Raw genomic sequence first — 25,958 nt, forward strand, 5'->3', positions numbered from 1 at the left:
TAGTGTTTGTCTTTTGTGTGTGGTAATTAATTAACAGTAACTATAAATGCTTTAAAGGCCCACAATCATAAGCTTTGCTTTTTAGTGGATACCTCCACAGCTTTCCCCGTATTTAAATAGTGTCTGAAAATTGAGATTGTATGTATGCAAAACTGTGGAAATAAATGAACAAAACAGTGCACAATGCGGAACAATATTATCTGGGAAGCATCGATAGGCAAGTTTCCAAAAGATCGATTTGTTCTGTAAAGTTATACCGTGATAATTAATGTTATCTTTCATGGATATTTAAAACAAAGACTTAAAGGTAAGGTTAAACTGAAATTAAATTGCCACAAAGTTTGAAAAGAAACACACAGAGTAGAAGAATAAAATTACACGGTAAACGTTCTTGCCAATTTCGTGCGATTTCATGGGCGCGTATTTAGTGCAGTGCACCCGTGTCGGTCCGTGGTAAGAGCGGGAAGGCGCTGCCTCAAAAACTCAACTAATCGAGGTCCTGCAGTTGCCGCGTGCTTCTTATATAGCGCCACCAACCTATGTATACTGGCTTACATCAATAGCTGTATTCAACGCCAAAGAATACCCAGCTCCATGTTGCAGGTTGTACTTTCATTCGGTACCTTCACCTGAATTGGCTTCAGGATTCACTGTTTGCTCGAGCGGAGGCTAACTCGGCTTTTATAGTTAGTCTCCTTAACTTCCCCTCATTATTCATGAGTCATGACAACAGGCAATTCATTAGGAGATATTTCCATGAAATTATGTGTGGACTAGTTGTATGTTCAATGAAATGAATTTTACTGTTAATGCAGATGAGATCACCTTCAACTTGAATGAAGAATACTGACCACCACCAGCTTTTTTCACTTCGACTTTTCTTTTGTTAGGTAGGCCTACACATTTTGAACTACTAATGCATGTGCCATCATCTCTGACAATCCTCCATTTGAATCTGTACTTGATTATAATGATTAAATTGCTTCTTCAAAATGGGAAAGGAATGAGGATCAGTGTGAGCTGGGTTATTTTGGTCTATCTCGCACCGAGACTCTACGTCCCCCTGCAAGGACTCGGCTGTAGGCCTACTACCATAGTTGCAACTTGAATTGGGCTTGACATTGGCCTAAAGATAAAGACACATAGGCTTATCAAGTCCTGGTCTAGACTAGGACCAGACTACTGGACTCCCAGTAGACTGGCCTCAGTCTTGAGCTAACCAAGGCTATGTTGATATTTGGCCTAGCCTCCAAATCCAATAGGCTTTGGTTGGTTGGGCCTAACGTTAGGCCTACTTTGTTACGTTCTGATGTTGGACGTGTTGATCAACAATGGTTGAGGGCCTACTGTTTGATCGGGCTCTTGTTTCACAAACAGCAAAAAAAAAAAATCTCAAACTATACTTGTTCATTGGAAGAAAAACTCACAAATTGTGGCTGGTAAGGCGAGCCGAAGGCTGTACTTCCTGAGGAAACTTACGGAGTTCTGAGTGGACAACAGTACCATGGTTCTGTAGTCGGTAATACAGAACAACGTTCTTACGTTTAGCTTTTTGTGTACCTTTGGCAACCTATGATCACAAGAAAGCATTAAGAAGCTTGAAAGACCAAGGAAAATTGCTCAACGAGTAATCCAAACAGATCTTCCTTCTATTTGTAGTTTGTATGAGAAACGCATTCTTTTGAATATTCATAGTATAACGCATGATCCCACACACCTACTTCACGCTTGTTTTAACTACAACTGGTCAGGTATTCGACTGTGTTCCTAAGACAAGTCGTTGTCGTTTCACGCAGTCATTCCAAATGCCATCCATGCTTTCAATAGCAACGTAAAACGAGAAGTTAAGGTTTTCATTGTTACTGTGACGTAATCTGTTATCTACTAAGCGCGTCTCCCACTGTAGCGTCTTGAAGGAGTTGTTTATGGGGTTCCCAGCGTTCGTACTGCTTTCTGTTTCTTTTTAAATATTTCATCCTGTAATATCATCCAAAGGTTAGGCTGTAGGAATGTCTTTGGTAATTGTATACTTAGTATTTATTTGTTTTAATTTTTTGTCTTTTTGAGGTTAGGGTGTGTTGTGTCAGTTTGTGAGTGTAAGTTTTGCTAGTATCTTTTCTTCATTTATAATATAAAATTTGACTGTTCGACTGAATGTGTTACTGAACCCTGGCGAAGAGGGCTTTGCCATGAAATTCTCTCTCTTTCTTGGCGCAGGAGGCCAATTAACTAGCTTTAGGCCAAACCTATAAGCTCTGCTACCGCCTTGCCGGATTCAAACATTTCAATTTTTAAAGTTCAACACGGTAATAGCACGGCTTTAACGCAATAGCACGGCTTTAACGCGATTCAGCTCAGCAAATTTATTCGACACGGCAAGCCCTTTAGCATGTATCGTTTCACCAAATGTGCATCATTGGATTACTTATTAAGTAATTTACGTGTTGACTCGAAGATTTATCAACAATTTGGCTCTAATGATTGTCTGATTATCTAAGGAAAGGAGACAGCTATAATTCCTTACACATATAATTATGCAAGTCTTGGCCACATGTTCGTTTAACTTGTTTGATTGGTTGTGCGTGTGTTGAAATTGCAAGTCTGCTATATACATGTAACTGTGCCAAGGTGTAATCTGCTTAATTAGGTTTTCCTTTTCCCTTTCTTGGTATACTGGGGGGGGGTTGTTTGCACACATGTTTATTTCACCATTGCCCTAAAAAGACACAAAGTAGTACAACACTATACATAAAACATCCCATAATCCTTTGCTTATAATCGTCACTCAAATCCTATACAAAAAAAGACGGTTGGTCCAAGGCGTTCAGTTCTTCTAGTGTTTGAAAAACACCTAAAGACGTTATGAAACCGTGATCCTGAAGTCCAAGTATTAGACATTGTCAGAATGTTCGTAGTCTTGTCTTTTTTTTATTGTGTCATTTTTCAGACCCCACCCGTACTAAGCGGAGGCCTTGTACCGGAATTGGTGAGTCGAGGCCGGCCATTATAACAGCGTTGCAAGTGTTTTACGACCACAGATGAGTATTTCATGACATAGTCCTCAGGATTTATTTGTCGATGATTCACGTCTCTCATCGTTAACACAGAGAACCAGAATAAACAGATCTAATGCATTTAAATGCTAAATGTTCGTATAAAATCAAAGATACCGTAGTGGTGACAGACGAAGTGGCGAATGATACACCCAAATACCTGCATATCTATCTACCTATAGGTACCAGCATAATACACAGCGACGGAAGACATAAACTATCTCATGCTTTACATGCCTAGGTATCGATAGTTACTTGAATCACAGTAAATGAATAACAGTTCATACAATAACTTGATAAAATATTCTTTTTCGAGATGTAACGGGGTTTTTTTTTGGTCATGGGAAAACTAGCCCTCAAATCATATTGTTTTACCGCGCCGAAGTTCAGCTTTCGTGACCAATGAACGCTTAATTACGAAAGAGCGAGATTGAGATGTGAGCCCAAAGCATCGTTTAAAAAATGTCATTGGAAATTTTGGAAAATTGGATGTGTGACCAGTGGGGAGGGGGAACCGTCCTCCCCTCCCGCCCAAATGTCTGTGATTTCCTATAAAACTAAACAGGACTGACGTCAGGAAACTACACCTATACGACCTCTCAAGGTTTCTCATCCTCCGGCATGTTGCAATATTGCAATGTTTCCAGATAAAAGTTGTCAATTGTTTTTAAACATCTTTCTACGGAACACTGCAAAACAAAAGCACATGATGGTAACCATGACGACAGTGATTGCAATAACATCCAGCAGGTAGTACTGAACGAACGATAGTTGCATAGCGCGCGGCTTGAGGTGATCTGTACCGTGTCGCACGGCATACTCCACCCAGTACGCCACCTCTTCCAGCCCTGTCATTGGCGAAGCTCGATCGCGGGCGATCGCAGACATGCGCAACGCAGTTTCCTTGTACCTGTGAATGCAAATGGGAAATAGAGGAAAAAGAAGGGCTGAGGTTGGCATTGCAATGACCTCTTGATTACACAAGGAAATCAAGTCCGATTTTCAAACTGTTAAACGGAAACACAAAAGCTTACGTTCCCAAACAATAAGAATTCGAAATTATCGAATAAGGCACTCCCATAAGTGTTTTTAGAATGAAGATAAATTCATTCAGTTTAAAATCATTTACAACTTATAGTAATCCAAGGCTAGAATACGCTCTTGGAATTTGAAGATGATGTCAAACTCACGTTTTGTTATAAATGACTTCCACTGTAGCTTCATAGATGGATCGATCTGTCAGCCGGCGAACATCAAGAAGGACGGCCATTCCTTTCGAGTGTAGTCTCACAACGTTATCCATTTGGTCCCCGAAGACTGGGATTCCCACAACTGGAACGCCGTGGTAAATGCATTGGTGTAGACTGTTCAAGCCTCCATGGGAAATAAAAGCTCTCATATTTGCGTGACCTGCAGACAGAAGGGGGAATGGACTGAGTCATTTATTGACGATTTATTTTATTTACCCTGGGTAGAAAAAAACCCACGCGTTTATTACATCTTACCAAGCAGATCATTTTGTGGTAACCACTTGACAACCTTGGTATTGTTGCCTAGAGTCTTGGGCAGTTTTCCACTGTAACTCCAGGCCACCTTCTGGGGGAGCAGCGCTAGACTTGAGGCGATGCTCTCAGCTTGTTGGTCCGTCAGTTCATCGCTTATCAGAGTGCCCAATGCCATAATGACAAAACCATGTTCACCGGCGCCATCAACAAACGACTGCCACTCCTTTTAGAAGAATAAACAGATCATTCACATTAACGGACCAGCTTTTTCAAAATTGTAGATGTTATACAGATTAAATATGAAAGGGGTACAGAGATATTCGTTAGGACAATGCTATGATAGCACACTGCGGCGGCGGATAGGAAACAGCACCGTTTTAGATGGGAGACTGGTTCAAGACAAGGCAAGCCCGGTAAGATACTGAGGCAATCTGGTATCAGAACGAACAAGTTTTGACTCAAACCCCCTACTTTTAATGCCTAACACTCGGCGATCCACCCCAGCGCTCTCTGCGAGGGTTTTCTTCGAGCATCTATGACCATCTTGACACAGTCAAAATCGTATCGTGAAGCGAGTTACCTCATCAAGTGATTTTGAAGGAACCGTAAGGACACCGCCGACGAACTTGACGTGTGGACTCAAGGGTCGTGGGAAGTCAAACACAAAATCGGAGTTGAAAATCCACATGGCCGCTTCGGAGAGGAGCTGGCCAAAGTTGGCATCTGGTCTGATGTTGCGCTTACGCAAAACAGCGTCCATTGGTGTCAGCATGTAATGATAATAGAAGTAGCCCGTGACCAAGTATAAGAGGGCGTTTGTTGTGCGTTCTCGGAAAGTCATGACATCGGTGAGCGAGCTCAGACGTTCGGGCATGTAGGCTGAATAACTTGGGTTGAAAGCAAAACGGTCATGCTGCGATGGTACCATAGAGGTCAAGCCAAATTGAATGCACGGCACCTTGAGAACTTGGCTGAGAAATACATGGTATAAAGACACCACATCACCGATTATCATGTCAAATCCTACTGTCTTTAGATTCTCGATAACTTCCTTGTTTCCAAGCATGTCGTCGATGACGAAACTCGACGCTTTGAAGACGTCAACCTTTTTGCCACCGAGGCGCTTTTCCATCTCGCGATCCTCGGCTTCAGTACGATACTGCAGGGCCGAGTTGGCCTGGCTGTCCCGTAACTGCTTAAAAATGTATCGCCGAAGGTAAATGTCTCCGTCCTTGTGGGACACAGACATAAGCTTAAAGAAGACGTTTCTAATCTGATCGGGGATTTCTATACGGCCATGCACGTATGTGTTGTAGGTCTCCTCTTCGATAATGAGCCAGACTCTATTTCCTCGTGCGGACAAAGTCTTAGCAATCTCCAACGCAGAAATCATGTGACTGGACATTCCAGAGGTAGCAGCGACCAAAATCTTGCTTCCAAATACCGGTTTATGTTGGAATATTATCATGCTTAAAACAAGGAAACCTACGGCCCGAAACACAACCATAATGAATTACTTCAACTGTTGTACAGAAGCACACTTTTCGCCTGGTATTCCTGTCTCTACTGAAGTGATATCTCTCCCTTCATTCCACAAATGTAGTTTGTTCTATTATATAGGTTTCGTGTTTACTTAGTACACTATACCTGTAAATATTCACTACTCATGGGATTTCAATATTTAGTTAACCTTTTCTTGACTTTTGGGTTGTGTCCAATCGGAAGGCGACTTTCATCGCCTGGTACATAGAGACAAGACAAGCTCAAAGCAGTGTTAACGGGATCCAAAAATGTTTATTGTACACTGTGGTTTAGAACGAATAGATGATGTCTAAGCCGCCATTGTTCGAAGTTTCCAGGGCCGTAACTTTTGTGCGTCTGCAATTTGAATTTTGTTTTACCACTGTGGTCTATGGTACGGTCACATAGTCTGTTTGTAAAATGGCAAGGGAAGATATTTTGCATGTATTGTACTTACCATTTACGACCAATTATCTGTGTGAAAATACAGAGGAACAGGTTTTCACTCGGAGTCACGCGCTTTGTTAAGTCCAACATTTTCATTGCATTTATTGACCTTTGGGGTAAAACGCACCCTATCATAGCGGAACAAAACGGACCTTGCTCCATTTGACCCAAATGGTTGAGAGCGAGCGGTCAGTTGAAGTGCATAAATACATATTCAAGTAAAATAAGATAAATTATCTGATCAAATCTGAAAATATTTCAATAAAGAAATGACCAGACCCCTTTCGTTAAAGACTGATCTTCAGGGAGTAGGCCTACGACGTTTGTGAAATATTAAATTGCATGCCTTACGTTATGCCTACTGTTGTCTAGAAATAGTGGATCGAGCCTATGCCAGCTACTCTTTAAAAATTGTGAACTGGATCTTGCCCAAGCCAACTGCTCTTTAAAAATATTAAGTTCTCACCTATCTTACTCTTGTACTGTGTGTTATTGCTTTGAACTGCACTACATGTATACATGGCATACGAGAAAGCACACGTTTTATAATAGGGAAAAACGGCACAAGGGTCCTTTTTACCCCACACGGGTGGTCCGTTTTCCCCTACCTATGGTGTAAAAAGGACCACCGACATGAAATTATAAACTTCCCTGTAACTATGGCAACGCTTACTCAACATGCTTGGTTCTTGTGTGAAGATCAGCAAATACAGTTGCGGTTTTGTACACTGATTTTTTAGGCTCTTGGACGTTTGTTTTTAAATATTAAAGGTCTTCAAAGTTAAGGGTACCGTGGGACGACAAATTTAATGCACCGCAACTCCGCCAGGGGTACTGATGGAAAGAAGTGAAAATAGAGTAATCCCTTAATTGGGACGAGGTAGGACGGGATCCCCTTTTGGGGATTCCTTTTCTCGATATCCTTCGAAACATTTCAATCTGTACCTTCGCTGTTAGATTTTCTTGTGCTTGCTTTATTGATTCGCCTTCACGTCACTTAAAGGATAACAAACTGCATAAGATTTGACGGGTATAGCACCCAACTCATGCTTTCTAAATAGGATTGGGCGAGGAAACCTTATTGTTTTATTATGTACATCGCATAGGTCCTGTAGAAAGCGGCTCGTGGGGGGGGTAGAGCCTGCCTTCCTTCCCTTTTGCTGTTCTGTTGAATGGCCCCCTTTGATTCTACTGGTACTGGGGTTCGAGGGAGAAAATGAATGTGAACGGTCTGTTTTCAGAAAATAAAGTGCTCTTTATGCTTTGGAGTGCTGGTATACATTTAAGTTGCATTTAAACACCTGTTCTTTTTACAGAGTACTCTCAGTCAACGATATGAATTTGTCACCAAAGGCAATCAACTTACGCACTAGTAATCTCAGTCACGTCAGGGAGTTTGGAATTGACAGAGTGGCGTGTCTACAATGCCAAGAAAGAGAGGGAACTTCATGAAAGGTACTCTCCAACAGAGCCTTTTCATGAAATTCTCCGACTATAGTAACATTCTGGCAAATCTATACTGAAAAATCTTATCATGAAGCAAGTTACCTCATCAAGTGATTTTGAAGGACCCGTAAGGACACCGCCGACGAACTTGACGTGTGGACTCAAGGGTCGGGGGAAGTCAAACACAAAATCGGAGTTGAAAATCCACATGGCTGCTTCGGAGAGGAGCTGGCCAAAGTTGGCATCTGGTCTGATGTTGCGCTTACGCAAAACATCGTCCATTGGTGTCAGCATGTAATGATAATAGAAGTATCCCGTGACCAAGTATAAGACGGTGTTTGTTGTGCGTTCTCGGAAAGTCATGACATCGGTGAGCGAGCTCAGACGTTCCGGGACGTAGGCTGAATAACTCGGGTTGAAAGCAAAGCGGTCATGCTGCGATGGTACCATAGAGGTCAAGCCAAATTGAATGCACGGCACCTTGAGAACTTGGCTGAGAATTACATGGTATAAAGACACCATATCACCGATTATCATGTCAAATCCTACTGTCTTTAGATTCTCGATAACTTCCTTGTTTCCAAGCATGTCGTCAGAAATAAAACTCGATGCTTTGAAGACGTCAACCTTTTTGCCACCGAGGCGCTTTTCTATCTCGCGATCCTCGGCTTCAGTACGATACTGCAGGGCCGAGTTGGCCTGGCTGTCCCGTAATTGCTTAAAAATGTATCGCCGAAGGTAAACGTCTCCGTCCTTGTGGGACACAGACATGAGCTTAAAGAAGACGATTCTAATCTGATCGGGGATTTGTATACGGCCATGCACGTATGTGTTGTAGGTCTCCTCTTCGATAATGAGCCAGACTCTATTTCCTCGTGCGTACAAAGTCTTAGCAATCTCCAACGCAGAAATCATGTGACTGGACATTCCAGTGGTAGCAGCGACCAAAATCTTGCTTCCCAACACCGGTTTATGTTGGAATATTATCATGCTTAAAACAAGGAAACCTACGGCCCGAAACACAACCATAATGAATTACTTCAACTGTTGTACAGAAGCACACTTTTCGCCTGGTATTCCTGTCTCTACTGAAGTGATATCTCTCCCTTCATTCCACAAATGTGGTTTGTTCTATTATATAGGTTTCGTGTTTACTTAGTACACTATACCTGTAAATAATCAGTACTCATGGGATTTCAATATTTAGTTAACCTTTTCTTGACTTTTGGGTTGTATCCAATCGGAACTTGGCGACTTTCATCGTTTATTTTAGTTTGGAAATCCTGGTACATAGAGACAGGACAAGTTCAAAGCACTGTTAACGGGATCCAAAAATGTTGATTGTACACTGTGGTTTAGAACGAATAGATGATGTCTAAGCCGCCATTGTTCGAAGTTTCCAGCGCCGTAACTTTTGTGCGTCTGCAATTTGAATTTTGTTTTACCACTGTGGTCTATGGTACGGTCACATAGTCTGTTTGTAAAATGGCAAGGGAAGATATTTTGCATGTATTGTACTTATCATTTACGACCAATTATCTGTGTGAAAATACAGAGGAACAGGTTTGACTCGGAGTCACGCGCTTTGTTAAGTCCAACATTTTCATTGCATTTATTGACCTTTGGGGTAAAACGCACCCTATCATAGCGGAACAAAACGGACCTTGCTCCATTTGACCCAAATGGTTGAGAGCGAGCGGTCAGTGGAAGTGCATAAATACATATTCAAGTAAAATAAGATAAATTATCTGATCAAATCTGAAAATATTTCAATAAAGAAATGACCAGACCCCTTTCGTTAAAGACTGATCTTCAGGGAGTAGGCCTACGACGTTTGTGAAATATTAAATTGCATGCCTTACGTTATGCCTACTGTTGTCTAGAAATAGTGGATCGAGCCTATGCCAGCTACTCTTTAAAAATTGTGAACTGGATCTTGCCCAAGCCAACTGCTCTTTAAAAATATTAAGTTCTCACCTATCTTACTCTTGCACTATGTGTTATTGCTTTGAACTGCACTACATGTATACATGGCATACGAGAAAGCACACGTTTTATAATGGGGAAAAACGGCACAAGGGTCCTTTTTACCCCACACGGGTGGTCCGTTTTTCCCTACCTATGGTGTAAAAAGGACCACCGACATGAAATTATAAACTTCCCTGTAACTATGGCAACGCTTACTCAACATGCTTGGTTCTTGTGTGAAGATCAGCAAATACAGTTGCGGTTTTGTACACTGAATTTTTAGGCTCTTGGACGTTTGTTTATAAATATTAAAGGTCTTCAAAGTTAAGGGTACCGTGGGACGACAAATTTAATGCACCGCAACTCCGCCAGGGGTACTGATGGAAAGAAGTGAAAATAGAGTAATCCCTTAATTGGGACGAGGTAGGAAAGGATCCCCTTTTGGGGATTCCTTTTCTCGATATCCTTCGAAACATTTCAATCTGTACCTTCGCTGTTAGATTTTCTTGTGCTTGCTTTATTGATTCGCCTTCACGTCACTTAAAGGATAACAAACTGCATAAGATTTGACGGGTATAGCACCCAACTCATGCTTTCTAAATAGGATTGGGCGAGGAAACCTTATTGTTTTATTATGTACATCGCATAGTTCCTGTAGAAAGCGGCTCGTGGGGGGGGGTAGAGCCTGCCTTCCTTCTCTTTTGCTGTTCTGTTGAATGGCCCCCTTTGATTCTACTGGTACTGGGGTTGGAGGGAAAAAATGAATGTGAACGGTATGTTTTCAGAAAATAAAGTGCTCTTTATGCTTTGGAGTGCTGGTATACATTTAAGTTGCATTTAAGCACCTGTTCTTTTTACAGAGTACTCTCAGTCAACGATATGAATTTGTCACCAAAGGTAATCAACTTACGCACTAGTAATCTCAGTCACGTCAGGGAGTTTGGAATTGACAGACTGGCGTGTCTACAATGCCAAGAAAGAGAGTGAACTTAATGAAAAGTACTCTCCACCAGAGCCTTGTCATGAAATTCTCCAACTATAGTAACATACTGACAAATCTATACTGAAAAATCTTATCATGAAGCGAGTTACCTCATCAAGTGATTTTGAAGGACCCGTAAGGACACCGCCGACGAACTTGACGTGTGGACTCAAGGGTCGGGGGAAGTCAAACACAAAATCGGAGTTGAAAATCCACATGGCCACTTCGGAGAGGAGCTGGCCAAAGTTGGCATCTGGTCTGATGTTGCGCTTGCGCAAAACAGCGTCCATTGGTGTCAGCATGTAATGATAATAGAAGTATCCCGTGACCAAGTATAAGAGGGTGTTTGTTGTGCGTTCTCGGAAAGTCATGACATCGGTGAGCGAGCTCAGACGTTCAGGCATGTAGGCTGAATAACTTGGGTTGAAAGCAAAGCGGTCATGCTGCGATGGTACCATAGATGTCAAGCCAAATTGAATGCACGGCACCTTGAGAACTTGGCTGAGAAATACATGGTACAAAGACACCACATCACCGATTATCATGTCAAATCCTACTGTCTTTAGATTCTCGATAACTTCCTTGTTTCCAAGCATGTCGTCGATGACGAAACTCGACGCTTTGAAGACGTCACCCTTTTTGCCACCGAGGCGCTTTTCTATCTCGCGATCCTCGGCTTCAGTACGATACTGCAGGGCCGAGTTGGCCTGGCTGTCCCGTAACTGCTTAAAAATGTATCGCCGAAGGTAAATGTCTCCGTCCTTGTGGGACACAGACATAAGCTTAAAGAAGACGATTCTAATCTGATCGGGGATTTCTATACGGCCATGCACGTATGTGTTGTAAGTCTCCTCTTCGATAATGACCCAGACTCTATTTCCTCGTGCGGACAAAGTCTTAGCAATCTCCAACGCAGAAATCATGTGACTGGACATTCCAGAGGTAGCAGCGACCAAAATCTTGCTTCCCAATACCGGTTTATGTTGGCATATCATCAAGCTTAGAAGAAGATAACCTGTAGCCCTAAAGCCCCCCATAATGAATATTTTTAACTGTTAATCGGAGAGGACGGTTCATGCCTGATACCGGCTACAATTGTCTCTCAGAGTAATAAGACGTGGGCTGTTTTAGCGTTGGTTACGCGTTAGCTTAGTATTACGCAACATGCCCGCAAATCCTCGTATGCTTACGGCATTCTACCCTTCATTCTAACCTTGAAATGAATCAATCTGTGAAAATGTATTTACTTTTGGGTTGTGCCCTGGTCACTTTCATCGTTTATTCACAGTTAACAACACGCAAACCTTGTATTAACATTTTAATAATACCCGCCGAGATCTGATAATGCCGGCTTCCTAAAAAAAACGCTATGGCACCCGGATATGAGGCGGATTAATCCGGGCCGTTTTCCAATACTCAACTTCGTCTCCGTTTCAGGCTTCGTTCCCAAAAAGTAATCCCCGATTGTGGGCCTGAAGCGTTTAAATTACATTGAATTACTGTAATTTTTGGCTTTCTTGCATCTTATTTGATGTTTTGTGGCACTATTAGACTGATTACTGTGCTTACCGCTTCAAAGTCAGCTAGTAAAAAAAAAACAGTTGAAGCCTGAGACGGAGCCGAAGTTGAGTATTGGAAAACGGCCCATCCCTATTGATCAAGAGTCTGCCTGCGACGTGGCACGTAGAATGCACCACGCGCGCGCCAAGTCCATATATATGGAGAGTCTTCTGGATAACATGCCCAACAAATATACCATAAAATGAACAAGGGTGTTCGGGAAAATGCCAGTAAATACCCAGAACAAACTCGTTGGAAATCTATCATATATTGACTTCTTTTGACTCACTAACTAAAAAAAATGTATTAACGAACGGAAATAAATATGTGCTTGGCCGGTCTTAAACCTTGTTGAAGGCCGGCAAAGCAGACATTAAATTTAATTCTGTCTGTTTGAGTCCTGGTATTGGTACAGGGGCACGATCTGCGCAGTCGTAACGGGATCAGTATGATTCGACCTCATGACATGTGAAGTGTAACAAACTGCATAAGATTCGACTGGTATACCACTAAATTCATGTTTCCACACTTTAGTAAGCGATAGACCCTTAGCGTAGTGTCTGTAGAAAGCGTTTCGTGCCGGTGCATTACCGCGTGGTTTCCTTTCTTTTCTGTGATTTACTGTCCCTGTCTTTGCTGGTAGGGGCGTACGAGTGTCAGTGTTCTGTTTGTTATTTTTTTCAGACAAAACTGCTCCTTACGCTTTCGAGTGCCAGTAGCCATTAAACGAGCATTTAAAATCTGCGTGTAGGCCTTGTGCTAATTTGCGGTTTTTGTCTGCAAATATATTTGTCTCCCACCTGCACCGATTTATAATTTATTTAGAAGTTTGCTTTCACCTTCACCATGTTACAGATACAAAGAGGCCGTGCAACGTTACTCTGCGATTGCAAGGGACCGTGTCACACCGATGACAGCGCTGGAAGAGGTGGCGTACTGGGTGGAGTATGCTGTGCGACACGGTACAGATCACCTCAAGCCGCGCGCTATGCAACTATCGTTCGTTCAGTACTACCTGCTGGATGTTATTGCAATCACTGTCGTCATTGTCACCATCATGTGCTGGTGTGTCGTTAACGTTGGTCGATGCCTGTTCAGAGGATTCACACCACCTGTGGTAAGAGTTCCGGGTATCCCGGTATCCTAAAGCCAGAACAAACAAAAATGCTTAGAAGATCTTATTTTTTTCTAAAAAATTTCATAAAACAGAAGAAGTTTTAATTCAACGGCGCTTTGCTTTCAATCTCTTTTGTCAATTTTGATTCGGTTGTAACTATTTCCTCTTTATTTACAAACAAGTTTGCCTTACCTTTCCTATCTTTTGTAATAACAGGGCTATTCTATTTCAAGCTACAATCTGTATGACCAGTACAATGGTCCATAAAAACATCAGCCAGTCGTCAGTTAACCTTAAGTTGAAATAATATGAATAATAGCTATCTTTACAAGTGCTGGGCATGCGATAGGACGACCTCAACGTTCTATCGTTCACCCGCTCGCTTGCCGAAAGTGAAGCTCGACAAGCCGTTGCGCTTTCCGAAGGTCAAACTGCTACCGAAAGCACGCTTGTCGTCCTGAACCAGGGCGTCCTCGTCGTATCTGTCAACATCTGGGATAGCCCTCTTGCCGAAGGTGAAACTGCTGTCAAGTCCCGCCCGTTTTCCAAAGTTAAAGGACGAGAGGCCTTATCCACGCTTCCCAAACGTCATGTGCGCTTGGCCGGTCTTAAACCTTGTTGAAGGCCGGCAAAGCACACATTAAATTTGTTTCTGTCTGTTTGAATCCTGGTATTGGTACAGGGGCACGATCTGCGCAGTCGTAACGGGATCAGTATGATTCGACCTCATGACATGTGAAGTGTAACAAACTGCATAAGATTCGACTGGTATACCACTAAGTTTCCACACTTTAGTAAGCGATAGACCCTTAGCGTAGTGCCTGTAGAAAGTGTTTCGTGCCGGTGCATTACCGCGTGGTTTCCTTTCTTTTCTGAGATTTAATGGCCCTCTTTTTGCTGGTAGGGGCGTACGAATGTCAGTGTTCTGTTTGTTATTTTTTTTTCAGACAAAACTGCTCTTTATGCTTTTGAGTGCCAGTAGCCATTAAACGAGCATTTAAAATCTGCGTGTAGGCCTACTACACAGTGTACTCGGGTCCAAGTTTGCGTTTTGTCACTACAGGCTATCGACTTACACATTATCTCAATCACATCAGTGAGTCAAGAATGGACAGAATGGCGTATCTAAAGCCAGTTTGTTGGCTTCTTGCTGTGACTATGATCGCTGATGGGTTATCTTCTGAGCGAGATTTTAGAAGTAAGATTTTAGTCACTGCTCCAAGCGTTACATGCAGCCACCTGTTTTCATCCGCTGAGATCGCAAGGACCTTGTCAGCGAGGGGAAATGATGTTTGGTTTCTTATAGATGAAGAGTTGTATGATCGTCACGCCGCTACCCTTGCGTTACCAGAGCAGATGAAAGTGGCCTTTTACAAGACTGCTCTTTCTTATACCGAATCAGAGACTTACGTGCGGCGTTACGTCTCCAAACAGTTACGAGACAGCAGCGCCAACACCGCCAAACAGTATCGCCTGGAGGCCGAGGATCGCGAGATACAAGAGCGACTCGGTGGCAGGAAAGTTGACCTCTTCACTGCGACGAGTGTAGGCACCGATGATATTCTGGGAATTGAAGAACTCATGCGGGGTCTGAAGGCAGCTGGCTTTGACATGATCGTTGGCGATTATACCGCACAGTTCTACGTGATTTTGAGTCAAGTGCTGCAAGTTCCGTATATTCATATCGGCCTAACGCCCATCGCACCCTCGCAGCACGACCGCCCCGCCTACACACCGAGCCATCCAGCTTACGTCCCGGAACGATTCAGTGCAGTGTCCGATACCATGACCATCCGGGAACGCCTGAAAAACTACCTTCTTTATTGGGTCATGAGTTACTCTTATGATAAATACGTGTTAACGCCATACGACAAGCTTCTGCAAAAGCGAAACATCCGACCGGACGCTAACTTCTTCCAGCTTCTGACAGAGGCTAAACTATGGATCTTTAATTCAGATTTCGTAGTGGATTTCCCGCGCCCGCTCAATCCACAGGTCAAATTTGTAGGTGGATTTCTAGCCGGTTCGGCCAAGCCTTTGAACCAGGTCAGGTTTATTGATTCCGGAATGTAGATTTTCAAACTGTCGAGCAGGGCTTGCTAACTATGCTATGTTGTTGTTAGTTACAAGGGTGTGGTCGAAATTAAACTTAATAAGATGACGAAACCAAAACGTGTGCCAACTTAATTTCTATGAGGTCAACTAGATATTCAACGTTTCATTTACAATATGCCAGTCTGTTTGTAAAGTTGAAGCAAGGGAGATAATCTTACCCTTGTCGGTTTCGGAGTAACCCTTATTGAGGTCAATATATTTCATTTTAAAATCGGTGGGTTTTTCTTTTTTTTTTTGTTGTTTGGTTTGTTTGTTTGTTTGTTTGTTTATTTATTTGTTTGTTGTTTGATTGTTTTTGTTTTGTTTTTTTAAGGAGTGGCAGTCGTTTGTTGATGGCGCCGGTGAACATGGTATTGTCATTATGGCATTGGGTACTCTGATAAGCGATGAACTGACGGACCAACAAGCTGAGAGCATCGCCTCAAGTCTAGCGCTGCTCTCCCAGAAGGTGGCCTGGAGTTACAGTGGAAAACTGCCCAAGACTCTAGGCAACAACACCAAGGTTGTCAAGTGGCTACCACAAAATGATCTGCTTGGTGAGTCTCACAATATTATGAAGATCAGGGTGGGGTGTTTAAAGTAACATAACTTTTCACTCGAGGAAAGCAAACGCATAATTCCATCGAGAGTAGTAAACTATCAATCTTTTGCTGGTTAAATATTGCTATTGTAATTGGAAAATGTGGAATTTTCTTATCATTTCTTGAGTGACTATCTGTTATTCTGTTACTATCTTAACATTGGCTTTTTTTAATAAAAGAAGTTGCCATAGAGTAATTCGACCCAATTTCGCTACTGCTTCTAATCAGGTCATCCGAAGACAAGAGCTTTTATTTCCCACGGCGGTCTGAACAGTATTCACCAGTGCATATATCACGCTGTGCCAATGGTGGGAATCCCAGTCTTTGGAGATCAGAAGGACAACTTCATACGTCTTGGCGCTAAAGGAATGTCAGTGCTTCTTGACATCCATCAACTGACAGAACGGTCCATCTACGACGCCACTGTGGAAATCATTTATAACGAAACGTGAGTCAAGAAAAAATTGCTGAAATAATTTCTGAGGTATTTCCATGTTAGGGCTCTTATTTCCGCGTCTTGCAGCTCTGACACAGAAACAAATACACAATTTTCTAATATCGGTGAAATAACATTAATAATATAACAACAGTAATCTTGTTTTTTTCTCTGTATTTTCCAGTCAGCAAACAAAAGGCAGAACAGAGTTGATATCGTCGTGGCCTTGTGCTAATTTATTTGCGGTTTTTGTCTGCAAATATATTTGTCTCCCACCTGCACCGATTTATAATTTATTTAGAAGTTTGCTTTCACCTTCACCATGTTACAGGTACAAAGAGGCCGTGCAACGTTACTCTGCGATTGCAAGGGACCGTGTCACACCGATGACAGCGCTGGAAGAGGTGGCGTACTGGGTGGAGTATGCTGTGCGACACGGTACAGATCACCTCAAGCCGCGCGCTATGCAACTATCGTTCGTTCAGTACTACCTGCTGGATGTTATTGCAATCACTGTCGTCATTGTCACCATCATGTGCTGGTGTGTCGTTAACGTTGGTCGATGCCTGTTCAGAGGATTCACACCACCTGTGGTAAGAGTTCCGGGTATCCCGGTATCATAAGTCGAGTAACAGGTATTTAACTTTATTTTAATTGAGAGAATACGCGTTTGCAGCAGCAGCAGAAATGGAAGCAAAGGGAAAGAGAAAGACACAGATACAAGCATTAGATTTTTAACGAGTTGAATATTTTGCAGCATCCAAATTTTGTGATGCCGTCTGCCCAGCAACAGCTAGTGCGTATCTGAAGAAAGTGGCTTCAACAGCCAGTCAGCTCAGCCAATCCAAATCGTACAGGCGTAGTCTTTATCATGTAGGATGGGATATCGAGCACAATATCCAAACTATATTAAATCAGAATGCAAGATCTCGAAAGAAAAATTAAAGTATGAGACAAAATGTACAAATCAATAAAATGCTACCAGACGCGTCTTTCTTTTTACTTAGACGTCAAATAATTTTAATAGTTAGCAGAAGCTTCTGTCAAGCAGTTCCTATTTTTGAATTTATATATAAATCTTGGGAGGAAGGAAAATTTCTTGAGAATTTCATTGATTAATACTCTATATGGACTCCAAAGTGGTCTTTGCCAATAAAGTGATAAAATTTAAAATGAACATTAGGCAGGAAATGTTTATTCAAAATTTAGTTTCAAAATAGTTTAGTATTAATGCCAGTTGTCTATCATGATTATGTTCTCTTAACGAACAGTACTGTAGTTATTGTAATAATTCCAAACTGACCAGTAAGCATGCGGTTGTATTTAAACTAAAGCTTCGCAACTCATTTTGAAAAAAAAAGATAGCATTGTGAATGACAAAGTTAATCTATATTTGTACATTTGATTGCTTTATCGCATTTAGCTGATGATATCATTTATGTAAAGTTTACGTATAATTACAGTACTGTAGAATTTATTCAAAGGAATGCAATCCAATCCTTGGCTGGCTTTCTGACCCTAAAGCCAGAAGATCTTATTTTTTTCTTTAAAAATTTCGTAAAACAGAAGAAGTTTTAATTAAACGACGCTTTGCTTTCAATCTCTTTTGTCAATTTTGATTCGGTTGTAACTATTTCCTCTTTATTTACAAACAAGGTTTGCCTTACCCTTCCTATCTTTTGTAATAACAGGGCTTTTCTATTTCAAGGCTACAATCTGTATGACCAGTACAATGGTCCATAAAAACATAAGCCAGTCGCCAGTTAAACTTTAGTTGAAATAATATGAATAATAGCTATCTTTACAAGTGCTGGGCATGCGATAGGACGACCTCAACGTTCTATCGTTCACCCGCTCGCTTGCCGAAAGTGAAGCTCGACAAGCCGTTGCGCTTTCCGAAGGTCAAACTGCTACCGAAAGCACGCTTGTCGTCCTGAACCAGGGCGTCCTCGTCGTATCTGTCAACATCTGGGATAGCCCTCTTGCCGAAGGTAAAACTGCTGTCAAGTCCCGCCCGTTTTCCAAAGTCAAAGGACGACATGCCGTATCCACGCTTCCCAAACGTCAAGCTGCTGCCGAAGGCCCGTTTGCCGAAGGCGTAGGACGAGAACGGGTCGCGTCTTTTCTCTGGGCCCCACGCGTCCCGCTTGCCGAAGGTCAGCGAGTGAAGACCGCTCATGTACGGTCCACTGGAGCGCTTGCTGGCATCTAGCTCTTCCTCCAGACCGGTCAGCTCTTCATCTCGCTTAGACACGCTGTACGGGTTGACCTCAGCCAGTTCTCGCTTCTGGTACTGGTAGGGGATGAAATACTGCCCTCTCTTGCCAAAAATGAAGCCAGTTGGCCGGCCTGGCACGTCCGTTCTCCTACCGTATGGGTAGAACGGCTGCTGGGCTGCTAGGTCTATCTCGCGTTGCCTGTCGCTTACATCCCTCTTGGTGGCGCTGTGTAGATGCTGCTCGTCATCCATCATTCCATTTACGTCTTTGAAACCATGCTGTATAGAGCACACGTAAGTGGGGAAAAATAAGAAAAAAAATTAAAAGGTAAGAATTTGGAAGATTATTGAGTAAGTTAAAACATTTCCGACTGTAACCAGCAGTAAAAGAATGAAGCATAGAACGCATGTCGCAATGCAGTCTATCTGACGTCATAGCTGCCAATTAGCTCCAATTACTCTGCATGCTGAGCACTTGCAACACGTCGTTGTTTGAGATGGCAATCAGCGTACTGCCCAGCTTAATTGTTATCGGGCAGATTTTCCCCCGAAACGTCCGCTGAAACAGTAATAATTACCCGAGCATGCTTCTGTCGGGCCGTGTGCGGTTCCTTTCATGTAATGGATGCAATGGCGTCGGTCTATCAAAGCCAGTGTGTATATAAGTGTGTGCCTCGAACCTCTAGGAACCAGACGACAATAACAGAGGACGGAATGGATCCCACGGCCATGTGGCATGTTAACTTCACTCAGACTCACCACTATTCGCCTGAGGGTTGTGAATACATTGGCGACGAGCAGTACGTGTTCCTCTCGACTAATTCGTATTTTCACAAAACAAGGGCCTGATCAGTCGAATTTTTGTAGCTTGCAGGCGTTTTTAAGAACCCAATGTTTCTCATGAATTCCAGATGCCTTGATTAAAATTTCAGAGCAACCAGCAATTGTTTTGCTTTCAAGATTACCCAGATGATAGCAGTAAATAGGAAGAATCGCTTTAATAATCACACGTTTTTGGCCCGCCAACACTCAGGGCATAACGTTATTGCTATTACACGGCGATTCCTTAATGACTGGCTAAATCGTTGGACCTGTCGGGGGCTCTTGTCTAGGGGCCGAAACGGCTCAGCGTGAATCGCTGGCAAATTACACGTTTTACCCGCGCCGCACCACTGCACCACGCCAATTATAATCAGGACAATATCCGCCTCGGCCGCTGCATGCTGGCGGCATTTGGAATTACCCTCCAAACCTATTTTCATTTTGAGCCGTGGAAAGCCCCGAGTTAGTCCTGCTCTCAGTTCAAATGCTTTCAACGATGTAGGACAGAGTCTAGGGCGAGGAAACGACCCGTGTTAACCCCACACAGTGCTTAAAATTGACGGGCACCAGTGACGCAGTCCCGAAGCAATCGCGTGTGAATAATTATTATATATTTGCTCACGGCCATTGAAGTGAGTTAAAGGCTGGTTTGAGCGGCATGAGGGCTTAATCACATCAATATTTCGCACATGACTTCAAGGAACCTGACCAAAATGCCGTCAGCGTCTGCCGTCTGTGCACCGGAGTGAATTTATTGGTTAATATTTACAGAATAAACAATGGCGGGCGAGGGTTTAATCTGGTTGATTTCCATTATGTTTCTGAACACGAGCATAAATCACTGTGTTGTATCTGAATGAGAGCTGAATTCAGTGAAGAGACCAACCATCCGTCGATACAAGAAAACAATTGGCTTAATTGCTTTACCCCAAAATATAAACAATGTCCTCAATTTGAATCTCTCCGCATGACTTGTTCTTTAAAACAGAGGTCCAATAAAAGTCACTCACGTACGTTTTGTTGTGTGCCTTTTACAAAGGGGTTCGTCTTCAGAGTTAATGGAATCAGATTGAAAGGTATATTTCTCTTTTGAATGAAACCAGCATATTTGTGGTCAGTGATCTATAGTCTACCTACACTTTTTAAGTCACAGTCGTAATTTTGCTTATTAGGGTTGGTAAAACCACGGCTGGCCGTCAGTATAAAAGCCAAAAAAAGTAAAACATCTCACTAAGATATCAAATCACCATTGATAAATTCTGTCAAGATGGACCTTCTTTAAAAGTAATGGAGCAATTAGCATTTCAATATTGTATCGGACACAAAGCAAGGATGATACTCTGTAGACTTTGGCTATATTCATAAGAATGCTTGGTAATAATGAGGGATAATGGGATAAGCAGGTGTTGACAAGACAACGCTTTGTCTCAAAAGGATCAAAGAAACAATTAGGCCTTATCAGCAAGTATCCATAGTCACGGATTCGAGGGGTCAAGATTTGAGCATAACTCGCCACCGCGAATACGCGGGTTTCCGTCCCCGTCACGTCGCACGTACGCGGCGTCCCCACGGCCCGCTCACCGCAGGGTGGGGGGTGGCAGCACAATGTGCGGGAAAGCTTTACACAGCTCAAGGGCCGATCACTTCAGTTCAGAATGGCCCCATCAAGCCTGAAGTGACTGAAGAGCCCCCATGGCCTTAATACACACTCGACCAAATGCCTTCGGTCCATGATTGGCAGAAGGCAGTGTTATTATTGCATCGATGAACAGGCACAACCTACGTGGTTCAACTTGTTGCGATAAATCGCACTCTCAAAACTGTGTTTAGCAATATTTTTGAACATGTTGAAATGCGAAAAATTTGATGTCCAATTTCTAAACATCAATATCCAGTGGCTAAACTCTATATCCATCAAAATTCTAAACACGTTCAGCAATTAAACACGATGAGAACTGATAGAAAGAAAGTGTTTAGAAGGTATAAAACGGCTTTTTGCATTGACTTTTTTACTGTCCGGTTTATCATCACTGGTCTGGAGACCGATTTTCTGTGTTTGGTTTTGGAAAATGATATTCCTGGTAAAAGTCATAGAAGGATGCACGGTACCCATGCCTTTCTTTTTCTGCAACTATCAACGCGCACACTCTAATGGCACAAAGAGTATAACGCGTTGATATCAACTTGTTACATGGCCTACTGCATCCCACTTCTGCTACCAAAAATGAAGTCTTACCGCCCTGTCAGCTGGGTATAAGTCCTTGAAGTCCTCCTCTTCCTCCACATTCGCGGCATCTTGACCAGCTGACCGGCATACTAGCAGGCTGACTATACCAAGCAGGGCTATGAGTCTCATCATCTAAGAAATGAATCCAAGAGTAAAAACGAGAACTCTTTAACACGAGGCACACCACTGATACCCACCATATTTGTGGCAAGCCAAGAGCAGGGCGTGGTTTCAATTCTTGTGTACGGTCATTTTGTTTCTGATTCAATATGTCACCATCACAAAACATGATGAAAAGTGAGTATATTTATGGATTTTGGCGCAAAAACTGCTGAGCTCACTTGAAACAACACAACAAAGCCTGAATGAATAGAAAATGAACCACATTTAAAACAATTCTGTTGAGACAGTCACTTAGAAGATGAGGAAAAGATTGCTCTTTATAGAAATCGTGGAAGAAGCAACTCTTGGAAGAACAATTCCGTGAGACCACATTAACAAAGGCTTATACAGATGTTCAATAATGATGTTGGAATGTACCTTTATACGTGTTGTACCCATTTCAAAGATTGTTGACGTGTCAAAGTTAGTCATTCACACAGCCTTGAGGTCTTCCTGTTTTGTTTTGTTTTGTTTTGTTTTTTCTTATCAGTTCTGACAAGTCACGCGCGAATGGCTCCGGTACCGAAAACTTTGAAGCTTGTGTCGTAGCCCGCGCTGGATCTTGTACTGGGCCGCGCAGCGCAGCCATGCGTGATTAACTCGTCCAAGCGATCGATACTATCGCTGTTATCTCCTGCCTATCTCGTTGAGGGCTAAAAGCATTATTTCAAACCGTGAGGGAATCAAAAGATGTCCAGACCGTCGAAAGACGGGAGGAGTAAATGTATCTGATGACGTCAATGAAACATACCATGGGGCACATTGGCAAACATCATTGAATAAGAATGTAAGAATGGTGGCATTTGTTGCTCAGGGAACATAGTGGAGTCTCACCAAATGCCCACCTCACGAGAGTATACCATGCAACGACTCAAAATAGTACCACACTGTACCGATAGTTGGTTGTCTGAAATCGCCTTCTGAGTTCGCTGAACACGCACGTCACGCACTCGTCAAATTTCGAGTCACTCTGGACAGTGATTTTTGCTATGTTCGTCAGGCCGTCGTCGCGTATACGTAATGAAGCAAGTTGAATGCAAAACGTATTTGTATGTTTGCATTTAGACAACTACACTTTTAGGCACTTTTAGACACCATCCGGCGTAAACACGTTGCGCAACTTCTCAACTACTGCGTGGTTGCCGTGTCTTCAGACAGTCGCATACTTTCATGTTGTTTCTAAGTCCGCCAAAATACGTCATAAGATTCCTCAGGATTCCTCAAGAGTTATTAGTCTCCTTGGACGGAGATGACAAAAAAAATGCTTCCTTCTCCTTTTTGGGGTGAAGATTTCTCACAGATTCCCAGGAAACGGTACGACAAAGCAAACACTTAAGCTGAAAGGCAGCCCGGAGCTACGGCGGGAAATTCTGGGAATCCCCAGCGATCCGAATGAGTAGTGCTCGGTACTCCAATGAATTCTCAAATGACGTTAATCAGTCATAGTTTTTCATTCTAAATTGAACGCTCTGGTAAATGTTGTCGGAACCAATCAGTATTGCGAGTTGCTTTCCTATGGCGTTGTAGGCATGTTTTTTTTTATCTAACGCGCATTCATTTAAGTACCTTTAAGTTGGAGGGGAAAAAAGATTCAACTTCAACACTCTTAATGGTAGGAGCTGATTTTGGCACAATGAAATTTTAAAAAGTTTAATAGTATAATCAAGAATGAAAAATATCGATTCAAAATTGCGATACAATACATGTACTGCAATACTACAGATACTAAATTTCATAGTCTATTTGACGAGCAACGTGTACTAATAAAATGGGGACGCTCCCTATGCAAAGAAGACACGATAGTCCTCAGATAACTAGACGTGTTTTCATTGCTTGTGGTGCGACTTCACTAGGGATCTTGCTAGATTTATCAGGTCCTGGGGAAAGAAGTGATATTACTCAGTAGAGAAGTGCAATGACATGATATTTCTTGATTCTAATCTACGCTGTCAGGCATCACATGTTTTTTTTTCTGACAGAGGAGGGTGTTTTTCAGTAATAGTACAGAGTACGTTGAAGTTCCATTTTCTGTTATCTCGAGTTGTGGCTACGGTGAGTTCCCTTCAGGACGTTCAAAAATAATCACACCTAGATATACAGCGACTATGCGCAAAAACGTAGACTTAGCGTGTTCTCAACGTTTCTTGTGCCCCGTACAGTAACTGTTTTTTTTCTGGCTCAAATGTAAACTATGGCAGGAAGAAATGATGTGGTGTACACAGGTAGAGTCAGTATTGTAAGGTATGCGTGCAAAACAGCCCGAGTAATTCTCATACCACTAAATGAAATTCATAAGGCACCCCAATGAAAGCCCCATGACCCATACTACCCATTGGCGCGGATGCGATTGCGCACAAGCAGTTTCAAGTCCTTTGCCTGACAGGGAAACGTACCTGAGCATGGACGCCTGATTCAACCTAAACAGCGGACCGTAATTGTTTGGTTTAGAGGGCGTAGTCACGCATGCTGTGGACTATGAGTGGGCTCAGGTCCAATCATAGAACCATTTTGCTGAACTTGAACATCTGTCGCGCAGTACAAGTAAAGTATAAAAACAGTCCAACTTGTTCTCTCAATATTACCACTCGATCTTTGAGTCGAGATTCAGGGTCGGACGATAACAATCATCTTTATATCTTAGCCTCGTATACTCTGGAGCTGTAAGACATTGACGATGTTATCGTTCTTGCTGCGGTTACACAATCAATAACGGTGATAGAATCGAGAGAAAAGCTTTCAAGAGGGCAAACATGTTTTTTTTTTCTTCCCCTGAGCGGCTGCCTCTTTCTGTCAACCTCGTAATGCCGATCAGGCGTGAGGTGACGGAGCGAATTTGAGAGGAATGGTGTGTCCTTAACGCATGCTGAATGAAAAACAAATCACATTCAACATGTTATACATCAGTGTTATTGTCAAGTCCGTCAAATAATCTCTCAAAGTACCTTGCAAGTCCATACATCAAAAATCCCCCAAAAGCCTTTGAAAAGTCTATCACATCTCCAGCAGTGTTAGACCAAGTCACAAGCTATTCAAATAAACTGTGATAAAAGCATTCCTTCGTCGTCATCCGTTGCTTTGCCTGTGGCTAGACTTTGTAAAATGGTTCGTGATGCACTCGACTATAACACTTGGCAAGTTCGATCAGCTACAATTGGTTAACCACAGGCCGATTTTGCCTGAAACCCGGTGTATATTTCATGCATAGGTTTACCAGCCAAAATCGATCGACCACTGGGTGACAATCAATCGCTGTTTGAACTGGCTAACTGGAATACGTGTAGCTTTGAAGTTTTCATTCCGATCGCGAAACACCCTGAACTAAACTCTGTTAAAAAGCGCAGTATTTTCAAAATTCGTACAAAATAATTGGACTTAAACAAAATCAGGAATGCTTCTTTCTAATTCCGCTTTTGGCTCCCACACAGATGCTTCCTTTCACATGATGTTCTTGTAAACTTTAAGATTAACATTTTAACATTTTTCTTCACGCAGTCACTTTCAGCTGGAGACTAAATCGGGACATATTCATTTTCCGCCATTCATGTCCAAACATCACAGGCGTGCAAATGTATGAGCTATCTTCAGTTCCAAGTGTATATGTCAAACAATTGAAATTGGACAGTTTAAAAATAGATTTTGCATAGCTTCCAAAAAACGTACAGTTATTGATTGAAACGGTTAGTTAAAAATCGATTGCCATTCCTGATCATGACCAATGAGGCGTCCTTACCTAAGAGCTAAGTCTACCAATGTATATCACAGTTTTTTCTCTCGACGAGATCGTTCGTAAAGTAAGTG

General features: G+C 42.4%; 5 protein-coding genes across 7 annotated transcripts in view; 1 reads left to right on the top strand and 4 right to left on the bottom strand.

Annotated features, from left to right (window-relative positions):
• Positions 1-2,684: 2,684 nt before the first annotated feature.
• On the bottom strand, positions 2,685-6,167 carry LOC110983587 (UDP-glucuronosyltransferase 2C1-like). The gene is made up of 4 exons (XM_087146046.1): positions 5,139-6,167; positions 4,559-4,781; positions 4,244-4,463; positions 2,685-3,963 (listed from the first exon to the last, which is right to left on the bottom strand). The coding sequence occupies exons 1-4, from the start codon at positions 6,063-6,065 to the stop codon at positions 3,711-3,713; spliced, it is 1,623 nt and encodes a 540-aa protein (XP_087002172.1). The 5' UTR covers positions 6,066-6,167; the 3' UTR covers positions 2,685-3,710.
• Positions 6,168-7,714: 1,547 nt separating this feature from the next.
• On the bottom strand, positions 7,715-9,090 carry LOC147796857 (UDP-glucuronosyltransferase 1-2-like). The gene is made up of 2 exons (XM_087145816.1): positions 8,075-9,090; positions 7,715-7,723 (listed from the first exon to the last, which is right to left on the bottom strand). The coding sequence occupies exons 1-2, from the start codon at positions 8,999-9,001 to the stop codon at positions 7,715-7,717; spliced, it is 936 nt and encodes a 311-aa protein (XP_087001942.1). The 5' UTR covers positions 9,002-9,090.
• A 1,756-nt stretch (positions 9,091-10,846) lies between these two features.
• Positions 10,847-13,026, bottom strand: LOC110983586 (UDP-glucuronosyltransferase 1-2-like). Its single transcript, XM_022242940.2, has 2 exons — positions 11,033-13,026; positions 10,847-10,903 (listed from the first exon to the last, which is right to left on the bottom strand). Exons 1-2 carry the CDS (start codon positions 11,957-11,959, stop codon positions 10,847-10,849), a joined length of 984 nt encoding a protein of 327 aa, XP_022098632.1. The 5' UTR covers positions 11,960-13,026.
• LOC110983599 (UDP-glucuronosyltransferase 2B17-like) lies at positions 13,010-18,344 on the top strand. Of its 2 annotated transcripts, XM_022242961.2 has the most exons (5): positions 13,010-13,121; positions 13,338-13,599; positions 16,028-16,250; positions 16,524-16,743; positions 17,063-18,344. In XM_022242961.2, exons 2-5 carry the CDS (start codon positions 13,393-13,395, stop codon positions 17,352-17,354), a joined length of 942 nt encoding a protein of 313 aa, XP_022098653.1. In that variant the 5' UTR covers positions 13,010-13,121; positions 13,338-13,392; the 3' UTR covers positions 17,355-18,344. The 2 variants fall into 2 exon arrangements, with proteins under 2 accessions (XP_022098653.1, XP_022098652.1); XM_022242960.2 differs by lacking the exons at positions 13,010-13,121; positions 13,338-13,599 and adding an exon at positions 14,561-15,645.
• The window catches only part of LOC110983600 (uncharacterized), a 35,529-nt gene continuing 27,294 nt past the window's right edge, over positions 17,724-25,958 (bottom strand). For both annotated transcript variants that reach the window (XM_022242964.2, XM_022242965.2), the window contains 2 exons: positions 22,008-22,130; positions 17,724-19,228 (listed from right to left, as the gene is read on the bottom strand). In XM_022242964.2, coding sequence (XP_022098656.1) covers positions 18,572-19,228; positions 22,008-22,130 — 780 coding nt within the window. In that variant the 3' untranslated portion in view covers positions 17,724-18,571. The remainder of the gene's footprint in view (positions 19,229-22,007; positions 22,131-25,958) is intronic.

This window comes from Acanthaster planci, linkage group LG14 (genome assembly GCF_054643075.1).
Source record: "Acanthaster planci isolate LZ-2023a linkage group LG14, COTS_SCS, whole genome shotgun sequence".
Lineage (NCBI taxonomy): Eukaryota > Metazoa > Echinodermata > Asteroidea > Valvatida > Acanthasteridae > Acanthaster > Acanthaster planci.

What these genes read in the sequence shown, in the direction of transcription:
- LOC110983587 (XM_087146046.1), bottom strand. Translation starts at nt 6,065, where the DNA reads ATGGTTGTGTTTCGGGCCGTAGGTTTCCTTGTTTTAAGCATGATAATA. An exon ending in CTTCAAAATCACTTGATGAG is followed by an intron (nt 4,782 to 5,138) that starts GTAACTCGCTTC and finishes TTCTTCTAAAAG; the next exon opens with GAGTGGCAGTCGTTTGTTGA. An exon ending in ACCACAAAATGATCTGCTTG is followed by an intron (nt 4,464 to 4,558) that starts GTAAGATGTAAT and finishes TTCTGTCTGCAG; the next exon opens with GTCACGCAAATATGAGAGCT.
- LOC147796857 (XM_087145816.1), bottom strand. Translation starts at nt 9,001, where the DNA reads ATGGTTGTGTTTCGGGCCGTAGGTTTCCTTGTTTTAAGCATGATAATA.
- LOC110983586 (XM_022242940.2), bottom strand. Translation starts at nt 11,959, where the DNA reads ATGGGGGGCTTTAGGGCTACAGGTTATCTTCTTCTAAGCTTGATGATA. An exon ending in CTTCAAAATCACTTGATGAG is followed by an intron (nt 10,904 to 11,032) that starts GTAACTCGCTTC and finishes TTGGCATTGTAG; the next exon opens with ACACGCCAGTCTGTCAATTC.
- LOC110983599 (XM_022242960.2), top strand. Translation starts at nt 14,707, where the DNA reads ATGGACAGAATGGCGTATCTAAAGCCAGTTTGTTGGCTTCTTGCTGTG. An exon ending in CGGCCAAGCCTTTGAACCAG is followed by an intron (nt 15,646 to 16,027) that starts GTCAGGTTTATT and finishes TGTTTTTTTAAG; the next exon opens with GAGTGGCAGTCGTTTGTTGA. An exon ending in ACCACAAAATGATCTGCTTG is followed by an intron (nt 16,251 to 16,523) that starts GTGAGTCTCACA and finishes GCTTCTAATCAG; the next exon opens with GTCATCCGAAGACAAGAGCT.